This window comes from Ascaphus truei, chromosome 3, assembly GCF_040206685.1.
Source record: "Ascaphus truei isolate aAscTru1 chromosome 3, aAscTru1.hap1, whole genome shotgun sequence".
In the NCBI taxonomy this organism is placed as follows: Eukaryota; Metazoa; Chordata; class Amphibia; order Anura; family Ascaphidae; genus Ascaphus; species Ascaphus truei.
In genome coordinates, this window is record NC_134485.1 from 143637850 (window position 1) to 143650960 (window position 13111).

The window sequence follows — 13111 nt, forward strand, 5'->3', positions numbered from 1 at the left end:
CCCACCCACCCAGTCACTAACTCACCCACCCACCCAGTCACTAACTCACTCACCCACCCAGTCACTAACTCACTCACCCACCCACTAACTCAACCCAGTCACTAACTCACCCACCCACCCAGTCACTAACTCACTCACCCACCCACCCAGTCACTAACTCACTCACCCACCCACCCAGTCACTAACTCACCCACCCAGTCACTAACTCACCCACCCAGTCACTAACTCACCCACCCACCCAGTCACTAACTCACCCACCCACCCAGTCACTAACTCACCCACCCACCCAGTCACTAATTCACCCACCCACCCAGTCACTAACTCACCCACCCAGTCACTAACTCACTCACCCACCCAGTCACTAACTCACCCACTCACCCACCCAGTCACTAACTCACCCACTCACCCACCCAGTCACTAACTCACCCACCCACCCAGTCACTAACTCACCCACCCACCCACCCAGTCCCTAACTCACCCACCCACCCCGTCACTAACTCACCCACCCACCCCGTCACTAACTCACCTACCCACCCACCCAGTCACTAACTCACCTACCCACCCACCCAGTCACTAACTCACCTACCCACCCACCCAGTCACTAACTCACCCACCCAGTCACTAACTCACCCACCCAGTCACTAACTCACCCACCCAGTCACTAACTCACCCACCCAGTCACTAACTCACCCACCCACTCAGTCACTAATTCACCCACCCACCCAGTCACTAATTCACCCACCCACCCAGTCACTAACTCACCCACCCAGTCACTAACTCACCCACCCAGTCACTAACTCACCCACCCAGTCACTAACTCACCCACCCAGTCACTAACTCACAGGTCACTAACTCACCCAACCACCCACCCAGTCACTAACTCAAGGTGTCACTAACTCACCCACCCACCCAGTCACTAACTCACCCACCCACCCAGTCACTAACTCACCCAGTCACTCACCCACACACCCAGTCACTAAGTCAAAGTCAATAACTCACCCACCCAGTCACTAACTCACCCACCCAGTCACTAACTCACCCACCCAGTCACTAACTCACCCACCCACCCAGTCACTAACTCACGTACCCACCCAGTCACTCACCCACCCACCCACCCACCCACCCAGTCACTAACTCAACTACCCACCCAGTCACTAACTCACGTACCCACCCAGTCACTAACTCACCCACCCAGTCACTAACTCACCCACCCACCCAGTCACTAACTCACCCACCCAGTCACTAACTCACCCACCCAGTCACTAACTCACCCACCCAGTCACTAACTCACCCACCCAGTCACTAACTCACAGACCCAGTCACTAACTCACTCACCCAGTCACCAACTCACTCACCCAGTCACTAACTCACTCCCCCAGTCACTAACTCACTCACCCAGTCACTAACTCACTCACCCACCCACCCAGTCACTAACTCACTCACCCACCCAGTCACTAACTCACCCAAGTCACTAACTCACCCACCCACCCACCCAGTCACTAACTCACTCACCCACCCACTAACTCAACCCAGTCACTAACTCACCCAGTCACTAACTCACTCACCCACCCAGTCACTAACTCACCCACCCACCCAGTCACTAACTCACTCACCCACCCACCCAGTCACTAACTCACTCACCCACCCAGTCACTAACTCACCCACCCACCCAGTCACTAACTCACTCACCCACCCAGTCACTAACTCACTCACCCACCCACTAACTCAACCCAGTCACTAACTCACCCACCCAGTCACTAACTCACTCACCCACCCAGTCACTAACTCACCCACCCAGTCACTAACTCACCCACCCAGTCACTAACTCACAGGTCACTAACTCACCCAACCACCCACCCAGTCACTAACTCACCCACCCACCCAGTCACTAACTCACCCACCCACCCACCCAGTCACTAACTCACCCACCCACCCAGTCACTAACTCACCCACCCAGTCACTAACTCACCCAGTCACTCACCCACACACCCAGTCACTAAGTCAAAGTCAATAACTCACCCACCCAGTCACTAACTCACCCACCCACCCAGTCACTAACTCACGTACCCACCCAGTCACTCACCCAAGTCACTAACTCACCCAACCACCCATTCACTAACTCAAGTACCCACCCAGTCACTAACTCACCCACCCACCCAGTCACTAACTCACCCACCCACCCAGTCACTAACTCACCCACCCACCCAGTCACTAACTCACCCACCCACCCACCCAGTCCCTAACTCACCCACCCACCCCGTCACTAACTCACCCACCCACCCCGTCACTAACTCACCTACCCACCCACCCAGTCACTAACTCACCTACCCACCCACCCAGTCACTAACTCACCTACCCACCCACCCAGTCACTAACTCACCCACCCAGTCACTAACTCACCCACCCAGTCACTAACTCACCCACCCAGTCACTAACTCACCCACCCACCCAGTCACTAACTCACCCACCCACCCAGTCACTAACTCACCCACCCACCCAGTCACTAACTCACCCACCCACCCAGTCACTAATTCACCCACCCACCCAGTCACTAACTCACCCACCCAGTCACTAACTCACCCACCCAGTCACTAACTCACCCACCCAGTCACTAACTCACCCACCCAGTCACTAACTCACCCACCCAGTCACTAACTCACAGGTCACTAACTCACCCAACCACCCACCCAGTCACTAACTCACCCACCCACCCACCCAGTCACTAACTCACCCACCCACCCAGTCACTAACTCACCCACCCAGTCACAAACTCACCCAGTCACTCACCCACACACCCAGTCACTAAGTCAAAGTCAATAACTCACCCACCCAGTCACTAACTCACCCACCCAGTCACTAACTCACCCACCCACCCAGTCACTAACTCACGTACCCACCCAGTCACTCACCCACCCACCCACAAACCCAGTCACTAACTCACCCACCCACCCAGTCACTAACTCAGCCACCCACCCACCCAGTCACTAACTCACGTACCCACCCAGTCACTAACTCACCCACCCACCCAGTCACTAACTCACCCACCCACCCAGTCACTAACTCACCCACCCAGTCACTAACTCACCCACCCAGTCACTAACTCACCCAGTCACCAACTCACTCCCCCAGTCACTAACTCACTCACCCAGTCACTAACTCACTCACCCACCCACCCAGTCACTAACTCACTCACCCACCCAGTCACTAACTCACCCAAGTCACTAACTCACCCACCCAGTCACTAACTCACTCACCCACCCACCCAGTCACTAACTCACTCACCCACCCACTAACTCAACCCAGTCACTAACTCACCCAGTCACTAACTCACTCACCCAGTCACTAACTCACCCACCCACCCAGTCACTAACTCACTCACCCACCCACCCAGTCACTAACTCACTCACCCACCCACCCAGTCACTAACTCACCCACCCACCCACCCAGTCACTAACTCACCCACCCACCCAGTCACTAACTCACTCACCCACCCAGTCACTAACTCACTCACCCACCCACTAACTCAACCCAGTCACTAACTCACCCACCTCCCAGTCACTAACTCACTCACCCACCCACCCAGTCACTAACTCACTCACCCACCCACCCAGTCACTAACTCACCCACCCAGTCACTAACTCACCCACCCAGTCACTAACTCACCCACCCACCCAGTCACTAACTCACCCACCCACCCAGTCACTAACTCACCCACCCACCCAGTCACTAATTCACCCACCCAGTCACTAACTCACCCACCCAGTCACTAACTCACTCACCCACCCAGTCACTAACTCACCCACCCAGTCACTAACTCACCCACCCAGTCACTAACTCACCCACCCAGTCACTAACTCACAGGTCACTAACTCACCCAACCACCCACCCAGTCACTAACTCACCCACCCACCCAGTCACTAACTCACCCAGCCACCCATCCACCCAGTCACTAACTCACCCACCCACCCACCCAGTCACTAACTCACCCAGTCACTCACCCACACACCCAGTCACTAAGTCAAAGTCAATAACTCACCCACCCAGTCACTAACTCACCCACCCAGTCACTAACTCACCCACCCACCCAGTCACTAACTCACGTACCCACCCAGTCACTCACCCACCCACCCACCCAGTCACTAACTCACCCACCCACCCAGTCACTAACTCACCCACCCACCCAGTCACTAACTCACCCACCCACCCAGTCACTAACTCACCCACCCACCCAGTCACTAACTCACCCACCCAGTCACTAACTCACTCACCCAGTCACCAACTCACTCACCCAGTCACTAACTCACTCCCCCAGTCACTAACTCACTCACCCAGTCACTAACTCACTCACCCACCCACCCAGTCACTAACTCACTCACCCACCCACCCAGTCACTAACTCACTCACCCACCCACCCAGTCACTAACTCACCCACCCACCCAGTCACTAACTCACTCACCCACCCACTAACTCAACCCAGTCACTAACTCACCCACCCACCCAGTCACTAACTCACTCACCCACCCACCCAGTCACTAACTCACTCACCCACCCACCCACCCAGTCACTAACTCACTCACCCACCCACCCAGTCACTAACTCACCCACCCACCCAGTCACTAACTCACTCACCCACCCAGTCACTAACTCACCCACCCAGTCACTAACTCACTCACCCACCCAGTTACTAACTCACTCACCCACCCAGTCACTAACTCACCCACCCACCCAGTCACTAACTCACCCACCCAGTCACTAACTCACCCACCCAGTCACTAACTCACCCACCCAGTCACTAACTCACCCACCCAGTCACTCACCCACCCAGTCACTAACTCACTCACCCACCCAGTCACTAACTCACTCACCCACCCAGTCACTAACTCACCCACCCAGTCACTAACTCACTCACCCACCCAGTTACTAACTCACTCACCCACCCAGTCACTAAGTCACCCACCCAGTCACTAACTCACCCACCCAGTCACTAACTCACCCACCCAGTCACTCACCCACCCAGTCACTCACCCACCCAGTCACTAACTCACTCAAGTCACTAACTCACTCACCCACCCAGTCACTAACTCACTCACCCACCCAGTCACTAACTCACTCACCCACCCAGTCACTAACTCACTCACCCACCCAGTCACTAACTCACTCACCCACCCAGTCACTCACCCACCCAGTCACTCACCCACCCAGTCACTCACCCACCCAGTCACTCACCCACCCAGTCACTCACCCACCCAGTCACTCACCCACCCAGTCACTCACCCACCCAGTCACTCACCCACCCAGTCACCCACCCAGTCACTAACTCACTCACCCACCCACCCAGTCACTAACTCACCCACCCACCCACCCACTAACTCACTCACCCACCCAGTCACTAACTTACTCACCCACCCAGTCACTAACTCACTCACCCACCCACCCAATCACTAACTCACTCACCCACCCAGTCACTAACTCACTCACCCACCCAGTCACTAACTCACTCACCCACCCACCCAGTCACTAACTCCCTCACCCACCCACCCAGTCACTAACTCACTCACCCACCCACCCAGTCACTAACTCACTCACCCACCCACCCACCCAGTCACTCACTCACCCACCCAGTCAGTAGCTGAGAGACCCCGCTCACTAACTCACTTACCCGCCCTCACTAACTCACCCGCCCGCTCACTCGTCCACTCACTAACTCACCCGCCCAACTAACTGACTAACTCACCCGCCCAGTCACTAACTCACCCAGTCACTAACTCACCCACCCAGTCACTAACTCACCCACCCACAGAGAGAGGGCAATGGGGAGCAGAGATAGGGAGTGAGTAGAGAGGGGGAGCGGGACCATTCAATCCCGGGCAACGCCGGGTATATCAGCTAGTAAGTTTATAAAACAGAACTTCTTCTGGGATTGTTTGTGAGTCTCTCTCAAGAGTATCTGACAGCAGGAAAAAGATGACTTACAATATACAGTACATACATATTTGTATTGATCTGGTTTACATAAACAGTAATCGATATCAGAGTCTATGTACTACAGTATTTAGAAAGCTAGCCATACTTTAGAGGGGATTCCCTCCTAGGACCAAAGTGACATATTTAAGGGGTTATATCTGGTTGACTGATGCCTATTTTTTTTTAACAAAATCTGAAACCTACAGTATTACTATTTTGTAATACTTTTGTAGCATTAGTTTGTAAACATGGTGACTTGAGATTTGGAATAGATTGGATTACCTCTGGTTACTCCTTCAGTTCTTAGGCCGCGTTTATACATTGTGCGATGGCGCTCGCAACAACCACAAATTGCTGAATGCCTGAGTCCGCCCCTAGTACGCACGCACGTTTTGAAAAGACAAAAATAATTTTCTTTTCAAGCGACAGCCGCATCACGTGGGCGGTTCAGCCAATCACGGCAAACCAGCCTCGTGATGTGTCCGCCACGCCTCCCCAAATAGCTTCCATCACAATTCACACATCGCTTGGGCGAGGGGCGGCTGCTATGTGCGCGCACCAGCGCAGTGTATAATCGCGGCCTAACACAGCCAGAGAGTCCCGTCTTCATTTCCCATTATTTTTATTGGCTCTCTAATAACGACATGGTGGGATAAGAGTACGAAAATACTTGGCTGACAAACATGAATTACAAGTTGAAGCATAGCTCCCAAATGGGTTTTACCTTGGTCCACACTGCCAATGTGTAAAAACAGGCAAGGGAGATAATCAGAGGAAAATCTGTACAATAACTAGTTGGATGGCAAAACTGAGGGACTGAGAGCACAGGACGGATAGGAGAGGGAGGGGAATACTTAAAAGTAATGCTGTTTGCATATTTCAGGTTTTGAAATGGTTATAAATATACAGAATATATAATTGATTATAGTGGCACTCCTTTAAAAATGGCGTATCACCCAGGTGCTTTAGCTGCCAAAAAATTGGGTATAATAAAAAGTAATAGCAAGCACACTATGAAAAAAGTTTATCAATAACAATTTTGCATAAATCCTTGTGTGATATATATATATATATATATATATATATATATATATATATATATATCACATATATCGCAATAGTGCAATAGTGCAGAATAAATGAGTTCTTCAGTATTAGTATTATTAGTATTATTATCCCTTTACAGCAACATCCCCCACAAGGATGGTATTGAGACATGCTTGCAATTCCTTACAACATTTCCCCTGGGACAGAACATGAAACACAGACCTCTGTCTGTCTGTCTGTCTGTAGCCCAGTGCTACATCCATTGACACAAATACACAGTACAGTGTGTGTGTGTATATATATATATTATATATATATCTTTTGAATAAAAATGGTTGTTTAGTTTAACTCTTTGGCCAAAGTGTCGTAAGCCCTTGAGCCCCTCCAAAGCAGACCACGTCTCAAGGGTCCTAACACTAATATAAATTCTTAATAAACTGTACATTACCAGGAAGAATGACTTATAGTACATCTGTCAAAATGAGTTTTGCATGTCTTAGACAGGTCTGCAACCCTATCTTTCCCCATCATCGCCCAGCATACAGCGCTTCCACTGCAGCAAGGGATTCTGGCAAATGACATGCAAATGAGCACACAGTGTCACCTTTTGTCTCAAGCTATCTATATATATATACAGCTAAACCCCATTATAGCGCGGTCCTCGGGGGCCACCCGATCCGACCGCGCTAGAACCGGGGTCGCACTAATTAAAAAAAAACATGGCCGCCGCACGCCTGATCGGGAGGGAGTAAGGAGGGAAGGAAGGAAGAGGTGGTCGGAAGCCCTACACGTCCCCCAACAACGGCCCTCCGAGTCCAGCCGCAACCTGCTCCTTACCTCCCACCACCGGCATCCATCCCCCTCCACCGGCATCGACTTCCTCCCCCCCCCCCTTCCGAGGCCCCCACACCTACCGGCCCTCCGCGGCATAATCAGTTTTGGGCCTAGCCCACGCGGCCCTCCGAGTCCCAGCCTGCTCCTCACTCACCCCCCCTACCGGCATCCACACCACCACCCCCTCCTCCCTCCTCCCCCTCCCCTCGACCCCCCCCCCTCCTCCCGACACCCCCCCCTACTCCCGACAACCCCCCTCCTCCCGACACCCCCCCCCTCCTGATGCCAGCTCTGCTACGATCTCAGCAGCCGACACCAAAAGGTAGGGAGGGGGAGTGGGAGGTGTGGTGTGCTGTGCAGTGTAGTGTGCTGTGAGAGTGTGTTGTGAGTGCTGTGAGTGCTGAGTGCTGTGAGAGTGTGCTGTGAGTGCTGTGTGCTGTGAGAGTGTGCTGTGAGAATGTGTGTGCTGTGAGCAGTGTGCAGTGAGTGCTGGGAGTGTGTGCAGTGAGAGTGTGTGCTGTGTGCAATGAGTGCTGGGAGTGTGTGCAGTGTGCAGTGAGCAGTGAGAGTGTGTGCAGTGAGTGTGTGTGCTGTGAGCAGTGTGCAGTAAGTGCTGGGAGTGTGTGCAGTGTGCAGTGAGAGTGTGTGCAGTGTGAGTGTGTGCAGTGAGGGTGTGTGCAATGTGCAGTGTGTACAGTGAGAGTGTTTGCAGTGAGAGTGTGTGCAGGTAGTGTGTGCAGTGAGAGTGTGTGCAGGTAGTGTGTGCAGTGAGAGTGTGTGCAGGTAGTGTGTGCAGGTAGTGTGTGTGCAGGCAGTGTGTGCAGTGAGTGTGTGTGCAGGCAGTGTGTGCAGTGAGAGTGTGTGCAGGTAGTGTGTGCAGTGTGGCAGTGTGCAGAATTTTTTTTTTTTAAATGGGAGCCACGTGAAAACCGCGTTATAACCGATTTCGCGTTATAACGGGTCTCGCTATAACGGGGTTCAGCTGTATATGTATCTCTTTTGAATAAAAATGGTTGTTTAGTGTATGTATGTATGTATGTATGTATGTATATATATATATGTATATGTATATGTATATGTATATGTATATGTATATATATATATATATGCACTGTACTGTGTATTTGTGTCAATGGATGTAGCACTGGGCTCTGTCTGTGTTTCATGTTCTGTCTCTGGTTTTAAATATATATTGCCATGCTCAGTAGCACTCCTCTTTGACACTTATACGCATATATATGTTGTGAACATCTCCCCTGGATCAGAAATACAGCGCTGACGTAATTACCAAACATTCTCACTCACAACTACTTCAGCTTCAACAAGGAAATGTACCTACAACTAATGGGGACTGCAATGGGTACTAAGATGGCATCGCAATATGACAATCTTTTCATGGCAAATCTTGAACAAACATTCCTAACTACATGTCCCCACAAACCCTACAGATACATTGATGACCTGTTTATAATATGGACAGACGGTGAAGGAAACCTAAAACAATTCCACAAGTCCCTGAACTCATTTCATCCATCAATTAAACTCAAAATTGATTATTCGGCAAACCTAGTAAACTTTCTAGATACAACAGTAACACTCAAAGATGGCAAACTACACACATCTGTATACAAGAAACTAACAGACAGATGCAGTTACCGCCACAACTCCAGCTTCCATCCCACCAATACAAAACGAGGGATCATACACAGCCAGGCTATAAAAGATACCACCGCATATGCTCTGACACTGAAGACAGAAACCGGCATCTCACAACCCTGACCGAATCGTACAGACAGAAGGGATATAAGCCAAAGACTATTGCCAGAACTATTACATCTGCACTAAAAGCCCCACGAGAACACCTGCTACAATACAGACAGAAAGAACCTACCACACACATACAACATGTGGCCACATACAACCCTGCCCAATAGGGAATATGAAAAACAATCAAAGATCTGCAACTCATGCTGGCAGAGGATGTGACATTAAAAGAAATCTTCCCCAAACCTCTCATTCTTGCGTTCCGGCAACCACCAAACCTCAAAAAGAAATTAGTTAACAGAAAACTTCATACAGGACTTACAGACAATGATAATGGCACAAAACCTTGCAACAACACACGTTGCAAACTCTGCAGACATATATGCCAAAATCCCACAGCCAATCACAATCATGGAACACTCAATGTTAAAGGATCATATTGATGCACATCCAGGAATGTAGTTTATATGATTCAATGTAACAAATGTGACCAAGGATGCTACATTGGGGAAACCAGCCAAAAACTTCAAAGGCAGAATGAATATGCACAGACAGACACTCTATACAACACCATGATGAAGGAAGATATTGCTCACCAGTGGGACATCATTTCTCACAACCAGATCATTCCATAAATGATTACAAAATCAAAATCCTCAATGGAATGTTCAAATGCACCCAAGAACGGAAAACATTTGAACTCAGAATGATAAGACTCTTTGACACCAAAACAAAAGGACTTAATGCGGATATGGGGTTTCTCACACACTATCACAATTGTTTGTAATTATTCTGCCTGTCTCTCTGCCAATGTTCTTATTCACTATTATCCCCCCCCCCCCTGCAGCATCCCCTTCCCCCTCCTTGTCACCATTTTATTACCCTTCCAATTTCTTCAAACATCCCTTTGTCACCCACCCTTATCTAAATCTCTATTTTTTTCTGCTTTCCAAACCTCGTTTTTCACCATAGATTTCTTTGTAAACCAGTATTGCTGACCCGAGAAAGTTTTCATTGCTGACCCGAGAAAGAGAGGAAAACTATCGAAATCTTGTCCTATGACATAAATTGTTAGTCCAAATAAAAAAGGTATCACCTAATACTGAAGAATACACACACATATATGTATGTATCACACAACACAAAAGACAGCGCACCAGAAGTGAATGGCAAATAATGTAATCAAAAACATACTGTATAGCATGGACTTAGAATTAAAAAAAAGTAAATAAAAGTAGGCTCCACTGGGGTCGAAACGTTGATCGGACTGCAATAAACTTTGAAGCAGTGATGAATGGCACTTAGACTTGTTTTTTATAATACCGTTTCCCATTAGGTCTACTGGCTTAGGCTGCGTCTATACTGTGGCAGACAGCGCGGACGCGTCCGCACGCTGAGCGAACAGACAGCCTTAGGGCAGTGTTTGCGTACATGCAGCGTGCGGGCGGAGGCAAGAGGGGTCGCGCGATAGGGCGGTCACGTGAGAAGTTTGCCCAATGAGAGCGAACCAGCTCCGGGACGTCATTGGCACGCCCACGGACGGTGCGCGTACCATAACCAAGGAAAGCACGTGCTTTCCCTCAGCCTATGTGTGCCTCTGCATGGGAGAAATGTCTATGGACAAAGCCTTAGGCCGCACTCATGGTGACGGCAGGGGCTATCAAGCGCGCCCCCGCACCCACAGCAATCTGTGGCGGGGGGGTGGCGAACACATCACAGAGCTGGTTCGCCCTCATTGCCTGGACCAGCTCATGTGACGCTGACATCACACAACTGCAGCTTGGAAAGAAAAATTGACTTGTCTCTCCAAACTGCAGCAGCAATGACGTAATACATCGCCGCCAGTACTGTGCTACCTTCTATAACGTAGCATAGAAGAGTCCCAAACGTGCACATGCACGCGGAAACCCGTAGCAACGCCTCCACCATGAACGCGGCCTGACTATGCCCTCTATTATATTACTGTTTGGTTGGAGTGCCCATCTATTTGGACTTATATACAATAGGTATTATTAAAATATTGCTGAGCAGTCATAAAGTCTATTGGGTCTGCACTGCTTTTATCCCACTGCTGCTTATGCAATGACGCTACATCAGTCTTTCAACAATCCACAAGTGCATAAATAAAGGATAATCTCTTACCTTCAAAATTTTGATTTCTTTGCCAAGCAGGATTTGTGATTTTGATAGGTTCTTTTTGTTGATGCTCTTCACGGCCACCTCCCAGTCTGTTTTCTAAAGAGAGAAAGAGAAAAACTAAATGAAACACACTTTTTGAGAGTGTGTGTTGTAAATAATTAAGCCATGCAATACAATAAAGAAGTCTTGCTGTTTTGCATGTTGTAGTGCTCAACAAATCTTGGCAGTGCCCAGAGATCTATTTGCCAATTCATTGCCAGACCTCTATGCGAAGTCATTGACATACTTTTAAAACAAATATTATTAACATAAGCACATTTCAAACACAGTGACAGCATACCTTGGTTGTAAAGAGCAGACATGCAAGACAACAAAAAAATCTAATATAGAAACATACATGTTTGAGGTTTGCAGCAGGATCATTTTTCTTTATGCAAGTTTGTGATCAAATAACATTGCTCTGCTTATGTGGAATAATTGTGTTAATTATTATAATTATTGCAAATGTAATTGTGTGCATTTTTTTATATTGAGGCGAGATTTTTAATCTCAGTGTTCCAGTAGTTGAACTAATAAAGTACATGGGGTTATCTCTCACCTCCACCGAATTATTTATTATTTATTTATTTATAAAATATTTTACCAGGAAGTAATACATTGAGAGTTACCTCTCGTTTTCAAGTATGTCCTGGGCACAGAGTAAAACAAATAATACATGGTTACAAGTACAGTTACATAAATGAACAGGGTATAAATTATATACAAGACATTGCGTGCACAGTTAAAGAAAATATATATTATGAGCGTATGAAACAGTTACAGACCAGGTTAAAATGTGAGACAGCCTTAGATTTGAAAGAACTTAAACTGGTGGTGGATGTGAGAGTCTCTGGTAGGTTGTTCCAGTTTTGGGGTGCACGGTAGGAGAAGGAGGAACGTCCGGATACTTTGTTGAGCCTTGGGACCATGAACAGTCTTTTGGAGTCTGATGTCAGGTGATAAGTGCTGCAAGTGGTAGGGGTGAGGAGCTTGTTCAGGTAGCTGGGTAGTTTGCCCATGAAGAATTTAAAGGCAAGACAGGAAAGGTGAACTTTGCGCCTAGACTCTAGTGTTGACCAATCTAGTTCTTTGAGCATATCACAGTGATGTGTGTTGTAGTTGCAATGGAGAACAAAACGACAAATTGAATTGTAGAGGGTGTCAAGTTTGCTAAGGTGGGTTTGAGGTGCCGAGCCATATACTATGTCTCCATAGTCAATAATTGGCATTAGCATCTGCTGTGCGATACGCTTTCTGACCAGGAGACTTAGGGAGGATTTGTTCCTGTAAAGTACCCCTAGTTTGGCGTAGGTCTTGGTTGTCA

At 49.0% G+C, this 13111-nt stretch overlaps 1 protein-coding gene across 3 annotated transcripts in view; it reads right to left on the bottom strand.

Moving 5' to 3' along the window:
- ULK2 (unc-51 like autophagy activating kinase 2) overlaps positions 1-13111 on the bottom strand; it is a 148106-nt gene that overhangs the window by 129909 nt on the left and 5086 nt on the right. For all 3 annotated transcript variants that reach the window (XM_075589603.1, XM_075589602.1, XM_075589601.1), the window contains exon 2: positions 11752-11844. In XM_075589603.1, the coding sequence (XP_075445718.1) occupies positions 11752-11844 (93 nt within the window). The remainder of the gene's footprint in view (positions 1-11751; positions 11845-13111) is intronic.